Source organism: Drosophila bipectinata, chromosome 2R (genome assembly GCF_030179905.1).
Source record: "Drosophila bipectinata strain 14024-0381.07 chromosome 2R, DbipHiC1v2, whole genome shotgun sequence".
NCBI classification, from domain to species: Eukaryota; Metazoa; Arthropoda; class Insecta; order Diptera; family Drosophilidae; genus Drosophila; species Drosophila bipectinata.
Genome location: NC_091737.1, coordinates 24574852 through 24592698, shown reverse-complemented (window position 1 = coordinate 24592698; position 17847 = coordinate 24574852). Strand labels below are relative to the sequence as shown.

Below are 17847 nucleotides of genomic sequence, written 5' to 3'. Positions count from 1 at the left end.
TACCAGCAACTGGGATTCGATTTTAAAACCTTTTTTAATTAGAAAGTTTGAAGGCTGAATGACAGGTTGACATTTCCGGTCATTTTAGACCTTTTTTCAAAATTAAGTTTCTAATTCAGAAAACGAGATTCTCAAAGGGAATTAAATTGCAATTAATTATCACACACTTCCAAGGTCAAAGGCCATTGGGGAAGTCAATTTTTAAAAACTTAAACATGAGAATTATAGTTTAAAATATTCTTTAAAAATCAGCACACAATTAAAGACAAAATGCAACTGAAAACCACTAGAAAGTTAAGATAACTCTTTAAAAAAAAACCAAAACGAGAAAGGATATTTTTCCAAGTGCCATACAAGAAAGGAGCAAAGGACCAACCAAACCAAACCAAACTCAACTCAACTTAAATTCAAATAAATCAAAGTTAAAAACCGAAAATCAAAAGAGCCGTCGAAAATGTTGACCTGCGTCTGTCGACCCGTCTCAGGCAATCTGCCCAAGATGCCGCCCGCCTCCCTGATGCCCGCCCCCAGGTCATCGGCGTCGTCATCGCCTTCGACAGCCTACTTGGCCTCCGTCAGCCCGACGCGGGTGGGCGTGGTGGTGACCTGCGAGCCCAAGCTGAATGTGAGTATACCCCCAGTCCCCGTCCCAGTCCAGGATCCTGCTCCAATCTAATCTGGAGGCACAACAAAAAGCCAAAATTAGCTTAAGCATAACTTGATTTATGGCTGACCACGAACGTTGACAACTTTCAGTTTCAGTTTCGACTTTCAGCTCGTCTTGGATTATAAATTGTAAAATTTCATTTTTGGCACTTTTTTTGGGGGGGTGTGATGCTTAGGGGAGGTGGGGGGATGTGTGCGTGCTAGCTAACGATCTGAAATCCCGTATCCATCTTGTGTTCGTCCTAATCCCAAACAACAATCTCCCTCTGCATTCCAGGTGCCCAGCAGGCTGACGTCAGCCGAACTGAGGGCGATGGCATTGCGACAGCAGCAGCAAATCGACAGCCAGCACCAACTGCTGGCCACCAAGGAGCAGCGCCTGCGCTTCCTCAAGTCCCAGGAGGTGCGCAGCGCCGTGGCCAGTGCGGAGGGCGAGCGGCTCCGGCGGCTGCGGGAGCGGGTGGAGGCCCAGGAGTCCAAGCTCCGTCGCCTGAGAGCGTTGCGGGGTCAAGTGGACCTGCAGAAGACCTACAATGTCACACTGAGTAAGTGCATCGAGTTAAAGAGAATACCTTAAACTAGGATTACTAAGGTTTATGGTCTTAATGGGGGTCATCCTTTAAGAAAAAATAGGAGTAACTTTTTGAAGAAAAGTTAAATATTTAATTAATAAATACTTTCAAAAGGGTTAGAGGTCAAAAGCTGAGAGATTAGATTTAAGATTTCATTATAAACCATTTTTTTGAGTGTTAGTCCCATTAAAGAGGGAATTCAAGCACCCAAGAGAGGAGGGTGGTGGTCAGGGTTAGTGGCAAAGTGGCAACGAGTGCATCTGCTTGGGGTATCCTTTCTCGCCTAAGCCTCCCTCTCCAATTGAGTTGAGCATCGCTGGATGAGTGAAGACAACGAGGGGTTCTCGGGTTGGATTAACATGTGTTTAAACCTTGTTGAGTGCCGGCCTTCCCCCTGCCACTCCCCTGCCACCCAGCCACCCAGCCACCCTGCCACTCCTTTATCCCCCCACCACGATTGCGTGTGTGAATTTAATTTATGTATGTGTGCCACTTTGTTGTCCTTTATGATTGCCTGTGGGCGGTGGCAGCGACGCCTCTTGAACATGGCTAAGAAGATGTTGGCCACATTCACTACACACACATACCTACATACACTAGCCAAACACAAGGGTATTATGTTAATGAGCTGGCGCCCAGTGTTGTGGCTGTAATTAGTTTGAACAGGCAACCCAAATCCAAGAAAGGAAAACACGGCCAGCCATCGGGTGGCCAGCAGGCGGGCGGCGATTATAAAATAGTTAGTGGCAGCAACGAATGGATTCTGATTCTGGCCCACAACACGTTGATTAAGCGGCCCACTCAAGGAAATTGCGCCACGAATTAAGCTGCGGTCGGGATAATAGATTTTAATCAAAAGGAATCACTACATGGACTTAAGCACCTCATTAGAAACTTTTGAGGGGCTGGCTGGGTTTTAGGATTTTCAATATTATATTAATAACAAGATACCCTTCCGGGTTTTCCCCTATAGGGCCCACAGTGATGGCTGTTTCTTCCCCAATTCTTATCCGATTCTCAAGCGGAATACCTTAAACGATTTCTGGAACGATTCTCCACCATTCTACATCAAAATCCTGAAACGAAATATTTTTTCGATTTTTTGTCCATTTTTCCTGATGGGATCCCTTGAAATGAGGAAAATTAGGTTTTCCCCTATAGGGCCCACAGTGAACGCTATATCTTCCCCAATTCTTATCCTATTCTCAAGCGAAGTACCTTAAAAGATTTCTGGAACGATTCTCCACCATTCTGCATCAAAATCCTGAGACGAAATATTTTTTCGATTTTTTGTCCATTTTTCCTGATGGGATCCCTTGAAATGAGGAAAATGAGGCTTTCCCCTATAGGGCCCACAGTGAACGCTATATCTTCCCCAATTCTTATCCGATTCTCAAGCGGAGTACCTTAAACGATTTCTGGAACGATTCTCCACCATTCTGCATCAAAATCCTGAGACGAAATATTTTTTCGATTTTTTGTCCATTTTTCCTGATGGGATCCCTTGAAATGAGGAAAATGAGGTTTTCCCCTATAGGGCCCACAGTGAAAGCTATATCTTCCCCAATTCTTATCCGATTCTCAAGCGAAGTACCTTAAAAGATTTCTGGAACGATTCTCCACCATTCTGCATCAAAATCCTGAGACGAAATATTTTTTCGATTTTTTGTCCATTTTTCCTGATGGGATCCCTTGAAATGAGGAAAAAGAGGTTTTCCCCTATAGGGCCCACAGTGAACGCTATATCTTCCCCAATTCTTATCCGATTCTCAAGCGAAGTACCTTAAAAGATTTCTGGAACAATTCTCCACCATTCTGCATCAAAATCCTGAGACGAAATATTTTTTCAATTTTTTGTTCATTTTTCGTGATGGGATCCCTTGAAATGAGGAAAATGAGGTTTTCCCCTATAGGGCCCACAGTGAACGCTATATCTTCCCCAATTCTTATCTGATTCTCAAGCGGAGTACCTTAAACGATTTCTGGAACGATTCTCCACCATTCTGCATCAAAATCCTGAGACGAAATATTTTTTCGATTTTTTGTCCATTTTTCCTGATGGGATCCCTTGAAATGAGGAAAATGAGGTTTTCCCCTATAGGGCCCACAGTGAAAGCTATATCTTCCCCAATTCTTATCCGATTCTCAAGCGGAGTACCTTAAAAGATTTCTGGAACGATTCTCCACCATTCTGCATCAAAATCCTGAGACGAAATATTTTTTCGATTTTTTGTCCATTTTTCCTGATGGGATCCCTTGAAATGAGGAAAATGAGGTTTTCCCCTATAGGGCCCACAGTGAACGCTATATCTTCCCCAATTCTTATCTGATTCTCAAGCGAAGTACCTTAAAAGATTTCTGGAACGATTCTCCACCATTCTGCATCAAAATCCTGAGATGAAATATTTTTTCGATTTTTTGTCCATTTTTCGTGATGGGTTTCCTTGAAAATTGTCACCTCCAAGGCTATAAAATACGCATGTATTATCTATTTTCGGACCAGTTGACCTATTTCAACGTTTGAATATGTGTAGTATTTTTAAAAACTATTATTTGTAAGCCTCGACTACCATTGCTTCCGCATTAGTCCTCTTATTGAAACCAATGTCCCTCTTTGTAGGCAATGATTTGGACTCCATCCGAGCCCTGTTCAGTGAAAAGGAGAAGGAGCTCAGCCTGGCAGTGGCCAAGGTGGAGGCCCTGACCCGGCAGCTGGAGGAGCTGCGACGTGACCGCCGGTGTCCGGTGAACCTGCTGGCAGCCACGGCCGCCAATGGCGTCGCCCAGACCCTGCCTCCCCAGGCGTCCCGCGAGCTGGAGAAGTTGCGACGCGAACTGATGGTGAGTTGCCAAGCCAACTTTTATTTTTGTGTAGTTTTTTACAATTTGTACATATTTCTCTTAACTATGTCAGTACCGCAACCAGTTGTCGCTGCAGCAGGACGCCAGGTTGCACATGCAACGCGAGGCACTGCAGCAAAGGCAGGCGGAGCTGCGATCCGTGGACCAGCGCATCTACGAGCTGCAGACACGCCTGCAGCGCAAGAAACAGGCCAACACCCATCATCAGCAACAGCAGCAGCAACAACAACAGCAGCAGCAGCAACAACAGGCCTCCGTGCAACAGCAGCAACAACATCAGTTGCATGTTCAGTCAGCGCAGTTACTGGCGGCTGCAGCGGCAGCCACGGCTCAGCAGCAACAGCAGCAGCACCAACTACAGCAGCAGCAGCAACAACTGCAGCAACAGCAGTCCCTGGGATATCAGCAGCCTGCCAGCAATCTGACCAAACATGGCGGCGTGGCGGCCCTCAAGCAGCAACTGCTCCAGAAGCAGGTCAACCAACTGGCCGCCGCCGCAGCCGCTGCGGCCGCAGGACGAGCCCGCGGCAATGTGGCGGCCGTGGAGCCATTCATCCACACCCCCCAGAAGTCGACCATCACCAGCACGGCCAGCTACCTGAGCGGGGGCATGAAGCATGCGGCAGCCACGGCGAACACCAACCAGCAGAACCAGCTCATCCAGGACCTGACGCACGTGGGCAAGCTGGGGCAGAGCAGTGGCTTCTTCGCGGGATCAGTGCCGGTGTCCGTGCCTGTGGCAGCCACCAGTTCCAGCAGCGAGAGCGACGAGTCCAAGCTGGCCAAGAAGCTGATGGCGGGTCCCGGCAGTGCCAAGACCGAAGCTGAGCTCAGGAAGCAAGCCCAGACCGAGGCCATGGACAGCACTACCCACATCTATGCGGAGGTGGGACCTAAGAAGAGGGACAGGGAGGCGGCCGCGGCAGCAGCAGCGGCGGCAGCGGCAGCTCAAGCAGCAGCAGTGGCAGCAGAAGTTGCAGCAGCAGCGACCAACCAAGGCAAGGCATCAGCCCAAGGTGCCACCTCTCCGCCGGCTGCCGCAAGCAAGATCCCCAAGAGCATCTCCGCCTCCGCCCTGATCAGCAAGCTGAACCAGCAGGCCACCGCCAAGGACAGCCAGGATCAGCAGCAGCAGTCGCAGTCCCAAATCAAGAAGAACGAGATATCGGTGACCAGCGAGACCCTGTCCGAGAGGAACACCCAACAGCAGCTGACCGTGCACAGCATGCCCCTTGGGGCAGTGAGCAAGTCGGTGGCCATAGCTGTGTCCAATGCCTCCAAGCCACTGCAGGTGCAGGTGAGCAACCTGGCAGTGCCGCCGCGGAAGCCCATTAGCAGTGTGGCGCCTACCTCGGTGACCAACAGCCACAGCACAGGCAGCTCCATACCCAAGATGATCACCTACAGCCCGAAGGTGAACCGCGTGGCACCCAACGTGGTGCTGACGGATCCGCGCCCGGCACTGCCCCCCAAGCCCAGCAAGATGTCGCCCACGGAGCAGCCCTCGCCAGTGGAGGCCACTACCACGGCAGCAGCAACATCGGCAGTCGCCACCTCCACGACAGCAGCAGCCACCTCATCTCTAGCCGGAAAAACCCAGGCGGCAACCTTCGGCCTGCAGTCCCTGAACATCAACGACAACTTGCCCATCAAGGCCAAGCCTCTGACCATTCGCAAGCAGCCCCTGTTCGAACAGCCTCGCCTGAAGTCCACCCAATCCATGGCCAATGGCCAGCAACCCAAGCAGCAGCCCCTGCTCCAGCGCAAGTCAGAGCCCCTGATGCGGCAGCCCGTTGAGGCTCTGAAATCCTCGCCAGAAACCTCGCCCCAGCACTCGCCGAGCAGTGAGTCCAGCGTGGATGAGCCAGACCGCATGGTGGCGCCAGGAACTGGTGGGCAAGAGGGAGTTGCTTCACCAACTGGAACTGCTTCTACCACCACCACACCGCCCACGACGACGAGCAACATCAAAGAGCGATCTTCGTCCGGAGGGAAGCCTAAGCTGGCCCGCCGTGTCAGCTTCGATCCGCTGGCCCTGCTCCTGGACGCCAGTCTGGAGGGTGAGCTGGAGCTGGTCAAGAAGACGGCCATGCAGGTAGCCAACCCCAGTGCGGCCAACGACGAGGGAATCACAGCCCTCCACAATGCCATCTGTGCCGGCCACTTTGACATTGTCAAGTGAGTGTCCTCTTCCCGCAAGTCTCCCTCCTTTCTTAAACTAATCCTTGTTATTCCCTACAGATTCCTGGTGGAGTTTGGCTGCGATGTGAATGCCCAGGATTCGGATGGCTGGACGCCACTGCACTGTGCCGCCAGCTGCAACAACCTGTCGATGGTAAAGTTCCTGGTGGAGAGCGGGGCCTGCTTGTTTGCCTCCACGCTCTCCGACCACGAGACTCCGGCGGAGAAATGCGAAGAAGACGAGGAGGGCTTCGATGGCTGCTCCGAGTATTTGTACAGTAAGTAGTATCCCTATAAGCCCTATAAGGGATAGCCAAAGGATACCCATTTGTTCTTCATCTTAAGTCCTTCCACTTGACTTTCAATTTAATTGAATCCTGTTCCTCCCTCTCCCTCTAGGCATCCAGGAGAAGCTGGGCATCCTGCACAATGGCGATGTGTACGCCGTGTTCTCGTACGAGGCCCAGAACGGGGACGAGCTCTCCTTCCACGTGAACGAGCCCCTGATCGTACTGCGCAAGGGCGACGATGCCGAGAACGAGTGGTGGTGGGCGAGGAACGCCGGCGGCGAGGAGGGCTACGTGCCACGGAACCTCCTGGGGGTGAGTAGCGATGGAATGCCTTCACGTGCCCGACGGACGGTTATAAGTGTGAACTCCTTTTTCACAGCTGTACCCACGTGTGCCGCCGCAGTCGCCGCACTTCAGCGATTAGCAGTTAATACGCTTCACGATACTGAAGCGCAAGGCCGGTCGACTCATCCAGAAGCGTTACATATCCAAGTACATCTAGGACTGGAAGCTGGGTAGCCATTCTGGGCACGTGCCACCGCAGAGTCAACGGGGGAATTATTTATCACAGCTCCTTGTTTCTTTCTGTTTACTTTTTGTTTTGTTGAAAAGCAACAGCACAAAGGATAAGGAATATCCCCATTCCTCCTGGAGGATAAGGATAAGGATGAGAACGAGAACCGGAGGCGGAGTAGCTGGAGCCCATATGTTCAGCCATATGGAATGGAACCGGCACCGACTGCACTGAAACAGCTTCCGCCTCAGCCATTTATCTCGACGACTGGCCTCAATTAGCCGGGCTCAGCACAAAGTTCAGCACGGCCCCATCCGAGGGCCATCTCCCCGAACATCTCCCATAGAAGCACCGCCCCCTCCTGCATACGTACAAGAACCACAAATTGAATTTCACTTAAGCTCGTTAGCTTTAAGGCCTTAGACTAATAATTCCCACCAGCCGCCAGCTCGCCACAAAAACTTCACCTTCACCAACTAACTGGACGCAAAAATAAAGTTCAAATTGGAATATTAGAAATTCCTTAGCCCACACGCCAGCAATGTTTCAACTGCGAAGCTGAAGGAGTTTGTTAATTGCATATATCAAGTTAGTACTTAAAAATTTAATTGAACTCGAACTCGAACTCGAACTTGGAGTTCACCCTCACAAAACACTTTACAACTTTAACAAAAGCACCAGAAACATAACGAATCGAATGTGATGTTTGTATAAAGACGAGAATTAAATTTAATTTGTATGGAATATCGAATATCGAATATCGAGTATGGAGTGTTGATGTAAATTACAAATGATTCGTTAGTAGGATATGTGAATTAATTTAACTAATTTAGCTACAACTAATGTATCGATTGCTTAATTCCTAGCTCTAAACATTAAACTCGATTAAATGCAAATACGTTTCAATAATGAAAATAAAACAAATTAAGAAAGCTTGCGTGACCAGAGTCTGATTTATTTGGGGGGAGATGGAACAAAGAATTCTAGTTTGAGATTGCCAAGCAGTTAAAACTATGTTTTAAAAGCTGTTTGGGATTAGTATTCTCTCAGAGATTCAAGCGGCCACAACTCCAGATTCACGCGATCGTCTGGCAGTCGCAGGAATTACGTAATACCCATAGACGTTAATTGATGGGTGGTTGAAGACCCACAGAACCTTATCAAGTGGAAACAATTAGTATTCTATAAATGCTTACAATCTGACCGCAGTTTGTTTTTCAATTTCCAATAGCGAAGATGTGTTTTATTTTGCTGGGTTATCTGTTGCTGGCTGGGAATCTATATTCCCCCTTTCAGCCCGCGGATGGAGCTAAGATTCTGGCAGCGTACTCTTTTCCGGGTGAGACTATCTGCCTATCAAGTTAAAATATAAATTCTATCATAAAATTCGATCCAAGGCAAATCGCACTATATGATGCACAAGGCTCTGATGAGAGAACTCATCGAGAACGGCCACCAGGTAACCATGATCACAGCCCTGTCTCTGGAGAGCGAGAACCTGGGCAGTAACTTCACGGAGATACTAATAGAACCAGTCTATGATTTTTGGCACGATGGTAAGTGGCTATCGTCCCGAAGGGACTGACACTCATTATTATCATTCGAAACCAGTGAAGCTGGACTTTGGAGCCCTACACCTGTTCGAACTGACCCGGATGACGAACCCCGATTTCATAAAGATGCTGGACATTATTGGAGTAAAGACCACTGAACATGCTCTCAAGCAGCCCAAGGTCCAGGCTCTGATCCATGCCAAGGAGACCGAGGGAGTCTTTGACCTGCTCCTGGCTGAGCAGTTCTACCAGGAGGCGCTGCTGCCCTTGGCTCGCGTTTACAACGTGCCGGTGGTGACCACCAGTACCCTGCCCTATGCCAATCACATGAGCCAGATAGTGGGACTGATTACACCGTGGTCCTTTGTGCCACACGGCTTTCTGGCCTTCACCGATCGGATGAGTTTCCTGGAAAGGCTCCAGAACGCGTACACATCGTTCCACGAGGACTTGTACAGATTGCTCGTTTATTTCCCTAAAATGGACGCACTGGCACAGGAGTACTTTGGCCCGGTTCTGGGTGAGTGGTCAAGACGGCAAGGGGAGTAAGTGTTTTGAGCTCCACAATCTCCCACTTTTAGGTGAGGTGCCGAAGGTGAGGCAGTTGGAGCGGGAAACCTCAGTGATACTCTTAAACAGTCACGCACCACTGACCACGGCACGTCCCACTGTAGATGCCTTGGTGCCGGTGGGTGGCATGCACATCTACCCGCCCAAAGCACTCCCCGAGGACCTGCAAAGATTTCTGGACGGGGCCGAGGAGGGGGCCATCTACTTCAGCCTCGGCAGCAATGTCCAGAGCAAGGAAATGCCGCCCGAGATGCTGCAACTGTTCCTGAAGGTATTCGGATCCCTAAGGCAGCGCGTCCTATGGAAATTCGAAGACGAAAGCATCCCACAGTTGCCCGAGAATGTAATGGTGCGGAAGTGGCTGCCACAAGCGGATATCCTGGCCCACCGCAACGTCAAGGTATTCATCACCCACGGCGGCCTCTTGGGCACCCAGGAGGGCGTCCATTATGCCGTGCCCCTGCTAGGTTTTCCCATATACTGCGACCAGGTGGGTATAGTTTACGTTTCGGGCTTAATTACATCTGAAACTAATTCGTTTCCAGCACCTGAATATGAACAAAGCGGTTATGGGCGGCTTTGCCATCAGCTTGCACTTCCAATCAATAACCGAGGAGATTCTGAGGCACTCCCTGGACCAGTTGCTACACAACGCCACCTATAAGGAGAACATGCAGAGGGTGTCGGATATTTTCAGGGATCGTCCCATGGAAGCCCGCAAAACTGCCGTCTACTGGATGGAATACGTCATCCGGCATCGGGGAGCTCCTCACATGCGGTCCGCTGGCCTGGATCTCAACTGGTTCCAGTTTTATCTTGTGGATGTGATAGCCTTTGTGGCTTTAATTCCTATACTTGGCATTATATTGCTTTATATGGTCGTGAAACTATTTTGGAGCAAAGACAAAAAGATAGAGAAGCCCAAGAAACATTAGGGCCTGTCTGGGAAGTACAACATAATTATACGGATGTCTATGATGTCTCAGATAAACTAATCTTTACACACTGATTAAGAAGCAAACAACATTTACGTGAGGTTTACGATTTTGTAATGGATTTGGAAACACAAATATTTTACATAAATAAAACACACGTACGATAATTCAAACAAGTACGATGATTGTTTTCTTTTGTAATATTTTCATCATTGAAACATTAATCTTAGGCAGCATCTCATGCGTGTGTAATTGTACTTTAACTAAACAGAAGGGTTCCACATAAACGAGGATGATTTTAAGTTTTAGTTTTATAAACCATAAACCAGCCAGTTTTATAAACCATACGCAGTTGTTACAAGTTTTAGACCAGTGGTGGGCAAACTCTCATTTTACATAGCACGCGAGTATAGGGTAGGAAATTCTGCCGCAGCGCTGCCGGCACACTGACAGTGTGAGCACTCTCAAATTTTTTTTAGAAGCTCTCTCATTTGCTCTCATTTTGATTCATTTGACAGCCCAAACTAAAAAATAAAAATTTTTCCACTGAGAAAATTTCCAAAATTTTCTCAGAAATTGGATTGGAAAAACTTTCCTTCATGGAGAATATAGATAGGGCAGCGTAGTTTTTTATTTTTTTAAGAAATGTTGCTAGCAAAGCTTTTTTTAAAATAAAATACTCAATTTTAGTGCCCATTCCAACTTTTGAATTAACGAAAAATGAAATAAAAAAATACGTTTTTTCGCTCAGTGAATTCTCTGCTCTCATTGTTTTTCTCTGCTACGCATACACTAAAATTTTAAAAATGTGTTAGTTTTGCCCCCCACTGTTTTAGACTCACACGTGCCGCCGCCTCCACTTAAAGGCCGCACCATTTTTTGCCGTGCCTCTCACGAACTAGAGAAGCTTGTCTAGATCGGTAGATTTCGCCGAGTCATGGGTATTATTTTTATATAGTATACACGTATAACTATCAGGTTATACAAACGCTCTATCAGCTCTCGGTTTGCAGTCGTTTGAGAGTCGTCGGACTGGTCGGTGGCCAATAGTTCTTCTCTTAGAAAAACAAGTGGAAGCAAAATGGTTTGTTGCCTTTGATGTAAATAAATTAATTAAATATCTAGATTCTAGAAGCTTTACGAGCTTTCTCAGATGCTATCAAAGGTTAATAAACTTTTTAGAAGCTTAAAATGCAAAAACAAAACGCGAAGAAAATTTCAATCAACCTGTTATCAACAATTAGAAACCCAGACTCGGTGGAATTAGAATCGGTGGTGAAATAGAAATCTACAGATAGGAAAAAAACTAAATGGGTCACTCCAAGTGATAACAAGTATGTTTTTTCATTTTACAGAAGTTACGGAGTGCCCTTCAAATACTTCTTGTGAGCCTTGTGGCTCTCCAGCAACTCGACCTGGGCGAGGGATCTCGCATCCTGGCCGCCTTCTTCTTTCCCGGCAAAAGTCACTTCATGATGACCAACGCCATTATCCGGGAACTGGTGAAACGGGGTCATGAAGTCACCTTCATTACACCCTTCTCCTTGGCAAAAGAGAACCTGGGTCCCAACTACAAGGAAATCGTGATTGACCAATACAATTTCTGGCCGGAGAGTAAGTAAGAATCAACTAAAATGAATATCAAATTCAAATTAGATGCTATCCCTAGTCAAGGAGATGACCAACACCAACACCATCATGGAAATGACCGACGTAAACAGGTTGACTTTCCTCCGGATGGTGAACGTAATGGGTACCCACAGCACGGACTTTGCCTTTGATCAGCCTGGCGTTCAGGCGGTCATTAATGCCAAGGAAAAGGCTGGAAAGTACGACCTCCTCCTGGTGGAACAGTTCTACAACGAGGGAGCTCTCATCCTGGGTCACTTGTATCAGATTCCGGTCATTACCGTCTCGACCTTTGGCTACGCCAACTATCTCAGCCAGCTGTTTGGCATTGTGTCCCCTTGGTCCTACGTCCCGCATCTGTACATGCCCTACACTGATCGAATGTCCCTGTGGGAACGTGTTGGAAATGTATTCATGAGTGCAACCGAGGACCTCATGAGAAGGTACTCGTACTACCCCGAACACGATGCCATCCTGCAGAAGCACTTCTCCCATCTACTTGACCGGGTTCCGACAATCAACGAACTTGAAAGAAATATCTCGGCTATTCTATGCAACCAGTACGTGCCTTTGGCTTCTCCCAGACCAATCGCCTACAATATGATTCCAGTGGGAGGACTCCACATTAAGCCACCAAAGGCTCTGCCAGAGAATCTCCAGAACTTCCTCGATGGAGCCACTCACGGAGCCATTTACTTTAGTTTGGGTAAGGTATTGGGTAAAATATGGAACATGAAACTATAATCCTTTATTCCATGCAGGTTCCCAAGTTCAAAGTGCCGACTTACCCCCCGAAAAGCTGAAGATATTCCTGAATGTCTTCGGCAGCCTCAAGCAGAGGGTTCTGTGGAAGTTCGAGGATGAGTCTCTGCCCAATCTCCCCGCCAACGTGAAGGTGCAAAAGTGGATGCCACAGGCAGACATCCTAGCTCATCCCAATGTCAAGGTTTTCATTGCCCATGGCGGACTTTTTGGCTTCCAGGAAGCTGTTAATTACGGGGTGCCAGTATTGGGAATGCCCGTCTATGCCGACCAGTATTCAAACCTCAATAATGGCAAACAGGCAGGACTTGCCCTGGTCATGGATTACAGGAAGTTCACCGAAGAAGAGCTTCGTTCGAATCTGCTTGAGCTTCTGGAGAACCCAAAGTTCAAGAACAACATGAAACAGGCTTCGAAAGTATTCCGCGACAGACCTCTGAGCGCCATGGACACGGCCATGTACTGGATCGACTATGTGATCGAGCATCGTGGAGCCCCTCATCTTACTTCCGTAGGAGTGGAGCTTCCCTGGTACCAGTTCTATCTCCTGGACGTCATTGGGCTGGCTCTCGCCGTAGTCCTACTGCCTATCGTGGCGCTATTTGGTATCTGCCGAAAGAGCTCCAAGACGACGGCTAACAGCCCCAAGAAGAAGATTAAGAAGAATTGAAACATAATATTTACATAATTTGCAAGAAAGTTTGAAACTGATTTTTTATAACTCAGAATGTAAATAAACTAAAAGAAACGAAATAAAACAGAATTTATTAATATCATCGGAACCTATGCAACATCAAGTCTATTTGTTTACGAATTTTAATTTGTTATAATTTTTGCATACATTTTGCGAAACTTGTTTTTAATAAAAATTCTGTTCGCATTCGCGTTCAAATCTTTGGACTGTTCGGTTGTAAAAAACTAGTCTCTTAAAAAACTGAAATGGTTTGTGATATTTTAAAATAAACACACGTGGCGACTCTTAATTTTTGTACTATCATATTGCAGAAGCTTGAAAATGCATTAAAAATACTTCTTTTGAGCCTTGTGGCCATCCAACAAATCGACTTCTCGAAAGGATCTCGAATACTGGCAGCGTTCTTTTTCCCAGCCAGGAGTCACTTCATGATGACCCATTCCATTATCCGGGAATTAGTGAAAAGAGGCCACGAAGTCACCTTCATTACCCCTGTTTCCTTGGCTCATGAGAACTTGGGTCAGAACTACACCGAAGTCCTGTTTGACCAATACGCCATCTGGCCCGTGGGTAGGTTGATATTATAACGAATTCTCAGCCATTATATTATATAACTAAAGCTAATATTTGATAGTCAAGGAGCTGACCAACACAAACTCAGTTCTGGAAATGACGGATGTGAGTAGCCTAACTTTCCTTCGAATGGTCTACCTGATTGGAACTCAAAGCACCGACTTTGCTTTTGAGCAACCTGCCGTTCAAGCCTTTATAAACGCCAAGGATAAGGTTGGAAAGTACGACCTACTTTTGGCCGAACAGTTCTACAACGAGGGCGCCCTCATCCTGGGCCATCTGTATCAGATTCCTATCATTACCGTTTGCACTTTTGGCCATGCCCACTATCTGAGTGGACTATTTGGCAGTATATCCCCTTGGTCCTATGTTCCTCACCTCAATGTGCCCTACACTGACCGCATGACCCTGTGGGAACGCATTGAAAATGTGGTCATGAGCGCGACAGAGGAGGTGCTGCGAAAATACTCCCATTACCCACAACAGGATGCCATCCTGAAGAGACATTTTTCCAAACTGTTGGACAGAGTTCCGTCTATAAGGGAGCTGGAAAGAAATGTCTCTGCCATCCTGATGAATGGATTTATGCCGTTGACTTCACCCAGACCTCTTGCCTACAACATGATTCCCGTAGGAGGAATTCATATTGAGAAACCCAAGGCTCTGCCTGAAAATCTGCAGAAGTTCCTTGATGGTGCCACCTATGGAGCTATTTACTTCAGTTTGGGTAAGTGTTCAAGATCTGATAGCTAATTATATGGGTCTAAAATCGATATCCTTGACAGGCTCTCAAGTCCGCAGTGCCGAGTTGCCCCCCGAAAAGCTCAAGATATTCCTCGATGTCTTCGGCAGCCTCAAGCAGCGTGTTTTGTGGAAGTTCGAAAATGAATCTCTGAACAATCTTCCTACCAATGTGATGGTCCAAAAGTGGATGCCACAAGCAGACATCCTAGCTCATCCCAATGTAAAAATGTTCCTTTCCCATGGTGGGCCAAATGGCTTTCAGGAAGCTCTCCAATACGGAGTTCCGGTTTTGGGAATGCCCGTCTATGCCGATCAGTATCCAACTATCAATAAAGGAAAACAAGAAGGTCTTGCGTTGGTGATTGATTACAGGAAGTTCACCGAGGAAGAGCTTCGATCCAACATTTTCGAGTTGCTGGAGAACCCTAAGTTAAGGAACAACATGAAACAAGCATCGAAAGTATTCCGCGATAGACCTCTAAGTGCCATGGACACGGCCATGTACTGGATCGACTATGTGATCGAGCATCGAGGAGCCCCTCACCTTATTTCCGTGGGTGCGGGGCTTACGTGGTACCAGTTCTACCTACTGGACATCGTTGGACTGGCTCTGGCAATCTTCTTTCTGCCTATCCTACTGCTTATTTTTATTTGCCGAAGGAGACCTAAGACTACGGCCAAAAGTCCCAAGAGGAAGATTAAGAATAATTAAAGAATTCTTAAAGGAAAAAGAATACAACTCGACCAATAATTGCCATATTTGGAAATGTTATGCCCTTTCACATTCAGCACTTCGAGTAGCGTCATCCTCAAATAAATCTTATGGAAATCTTATTTTTTATCTATTTTTCGTATATTTTTAAAGAGGTACCTCATAATTTTGAACTATAGTCGTGATTTTAAAATGATGGTCCGTTTTTGAATCCGCGAAGGAGAAGTTGAAATATTTACTAAAAAGCAAACCGATTTTTGGACAGATTTTAGATTTTGGACCAAAAAAAAACATCAAAAATGTTCAAACAATTTTTGCATTTTCACCAATTTTTTAAATTTATTAGGGGGTATTATGCTTGCCTTATCCTTCATGTCAAGATGTAGTGTCTAACTTTATACAACAAATGAAAGAAACTTTGACTTCTTATTTGCTTGGAACTCGTAGTGGTTTCATCGGATATCGGATATCATCAATGCAACATCGAGTCTATTTGTTTACGAATTTTAATTAGCTATAATTTTTCATAAATTTTCCAAGACTTGTTTTTAATAAAAAATCTGTTCGCATTCGCGTTCAAATCTTTGGACGGTTCGGTTGTAAAAAGCTAGTCTCTTACAAAACCGGAAACGGTTTGTAGTATTTTAAAATAAGCACACGTGCTTTGTTTACGAATTTTAATTAGTTATAATTTTTGGAAAATTTTCCAAGACTTGTTTTTAATAACAAATCTTTTCGCATTCGCGTTCAAATCTTTGGACGGTTCGGTTGTAAAAAAGTAGTCTCTTAAAAAACTGAAATGGTTTGTGATATTTTAAAATAAACACACGTGGCGACTGCTAATTTTTGTACTATCATATTGCAGAAGCTTGAAAATGCATTAAAAATACTTCTTTTGAGCCTTGTGGCCATCCAACAAATCGACTTTTCGAAAGGATCCCGCATACTGGCAGCGTTCTTTTTCCCAGCCAGGAGTCACTTCATGATGACCCATTCCATTATCCGGGAATTAGTGAAAAGAGGCCACGAAGTCACCTTCATTACCCCTGTTTCCTTGGCTCATGAGAACTTGGGTCAGAACTACACCGAAGTCCTGTTTGACCAATACGCCATCTGGCCCGTGGGTAGGTTGATATTATAACGAATTCTCAGCCATTATATTATATAACTAAAGCTAATATTTGATAGTCAAGGAGCTGACCAACACAAACTCAGTTCTGGAAATGACGGATGTGAATAGACTTACTTTTCTTCGAATGGTCTACCTGATTGGAACGCAAAGCACCGACTTTGCTTTTGAGCAACCTGCCATCCAAGCCTTCATAAACGCCAAGGATAAGGTGGGAAAGTACGACCTTCTTTTGGCCGAACAGTTTCGCAACGAGGGCGCCCTCATCATGGGCCATCTGTATAAGATTCCCATCATTACCGTTAGCACTTTTGGCCATGCCCACTATCTGAGTGGACTATTTGGCAGTATATCCCCTTGGTCCTATGTTCCTCACCTCAATGTGCCCTACACTGACCGCATGACCCTGTGGGAACGCATTGAAAATGTGGTCATGTGCGCGACAGAGGAGATGGTGCGAAAATACTCCCATTACCCCCAACAGGATGCCATTCTGAAGAAACACTTTTCCAAACTGTTGGACAGAGTTCCGTCTATAAGGGAGCTGGAAAGAAATGTGTCTGCCATCCTCATGAATGGATTTATGCCACTGACTTCGCCCAGACCTCTTGCCTACAACATGATTCTCGTAGGAGGAATTCATATTCAGAAACCCAAGGCTCTGCCTGATTCCCTAAAGAATTTTCTCGATGGTGCCACCTATGGAGCTATTTACTTCAGTTTGGGTAAGTGTTCAAGATCTGATATCTAATTATATGGGTCTAAAATCGACATCCTTTTCAGGCTCTCAAGTCCGCAGTGCCGAGTTGCCCCCAGAAAAGCTCAAGATATTCCTCGATGTCTTCGGCAGCCTCAAGCAGCGTGTTTTGTGGAAGTTCGAAAATGAATCTCTGAACAATCTTCCTACCAATGTGATGGTCCAAAGGTGGATGCCCCAAGCAGACATCCTAGCTCATCCCAATGTAAAAATGTTCCTTTCCCATGGTGGGCCAAATGGCTTTCAGGAAGCTCTCCAATACGGAGTTCCGGTTTTGGGAATGCCCGTCTATGGAGATCAGTATCCAACCATCAATAAAGGCAAACAAGAAGGTCTTGCGTTGGTGATGGATTACAGGAAGTTCACCGAGAAAGAGCTTCGATCCAACATCTTCGAGTTGCTGACGAACCCAAAGTTCAGGAACAACATGAAACAAGCATCGAAAGTATTCCGAGATAGACCTTTGAATGCCATGGATACGGCCATGTACTGGATCGACTATGTGATCGAGCATCGAGGAGCCCCTCACCTTATTTCCGTGGGTGCGGGGCTTACGTGGTACCAGTTCTACCTACTGGACATCGTTGGACTGGCTCTGGCAGTCATCCTACTGTCTATCCTATTGCTTATTTTTATTTGCCGAAGGAGATCCAAGACAACGGCCACAAGTCCCAAGAGGAAGATTAAGAAAAATTAAAGAATTT

The 17847-nt window shown here is 46.5% G+C and overlaps 5 protein-coding genes across 6 annotated transcripts in view; all 5 read left to right on the top strand.

Moving 5' to 3' along the window:
- The window catches only part of ASPP (Ankyrin-repeat, SH3-domain, and Proline-rich-region containing Protein), a 40770-nt gene extending 32748 nt beyond the window's left edge, over positions 1-8022 (top strand). Inside the window, exons 1-7 of one of the 2 annotated variants that reach the window (XM_017231795.3) lie at positions 365-625; positions 944-1211; positions 3859-4079; positions 4153-6278; positions 6342-6559; positions 6681-6883; positions 6951-8022. In XM_017231795.3, the coding sequence (XP_017087284.2) occupies positions 455-625; positions 944-1211; positions 3859-4079; positions 4153-6278; positions 6342-6559; positions 6681-6883; positions 6951-6995 (3252 nt within the window). In that variant the 5' untranslated portion in view covers positions 365-454 and the 3' untranslated portion in view covers positions 6996-8022. Of the gene's footprint in view, positions 1-364; positions 626-943; positions 1212-3858; positions 4080-4152; positions 6279-6341; positions 6560-6680; positions 6884-6950 lie in introns of those variants that run through there. The other variant, XM_017231796.2, reaches the window with a different exon arrangement.
- Positions 8023-8139: 117 nt separating this feature from the next.
- Ugt49C1 (UDP-glycosyltransferase family 49 member C1) lies at positions 8140-10223 on the top strand. Its single transcript, XM_017231538.3, has 5 exons — positions 8140-8424; positions 8483-8641; positions 8697-9158; positions 9220-9698; positions 9754-10223. Exons 1-5 carry the CDS (start codon positions 8322-8324, stop codon positions 10141-10143), a joined length of 1593 nt encoding a protein of 530 aa, XP_017087027.2. The 5' UTR covers positions 8140-8321; the 3' UTR covers positions 10144-10223.
- Positions 10224-11130: 907 nt separating this feature from the next.
- Positions 11131-13318, top strand: LOC108118744 (UDP-glycosyltransferase family 49 member B1). The gene is made up of 4 exons (XM_017231536.3): positions 11131-11227; positions 11499-11757; positions 11813-12478; positions 12534-13318. The coding sequence occupies exons 1-4, from the start codon at positions 11225-11227 to the stop codon at positions 13202-13204; spliced, it is 1599 nt and encodes a 532-aa protein (XP_017087025.2). The 5' UTR covers positions 11131-11224; the 3' UTR covers positions 13205-13318.
- Positions 13319-13420: 102 nt separating this feature from the next.
- LOC108118777 (UDP-glycosyltransferase UGT5-like) lies at positions 13421-15257 on the top strand. Its single transcript, XM_017231574.3, has 4 exons — positions 13421-13476; positions 13540-13798; positions 13863-14528; positions 14587-15257. Exons 1-4 carry the CDS (start codon positions 13474-13476, stop codon positions 15255-15257), a joined length of 1599 nt encoding a protein of 532 aa, XP_017087063.2. The 5' UTR covers positions 13421-13473.
- A 985-nt stretch (positions 15258-16242) lies between these two features.
- LOC108118914 (UDP-glycosyltransferase UGT5-like) lies at positions 16243-17840 on the top strand. The gene is made up of 3 exons (XM_017231853.3): positions 16243-16381; positions 16446-17111; positions 17170-17840. Exons 1-3 carry the CDS (start codon positions 16243-16245, stop codon positions 17838-17840), a joined length of 1476 nt encoding a protein of 491 aa, XP_017087342.3.
- The last annotated feature ends 7 nt before the right edge of the window (positions 17841-17847 follow it).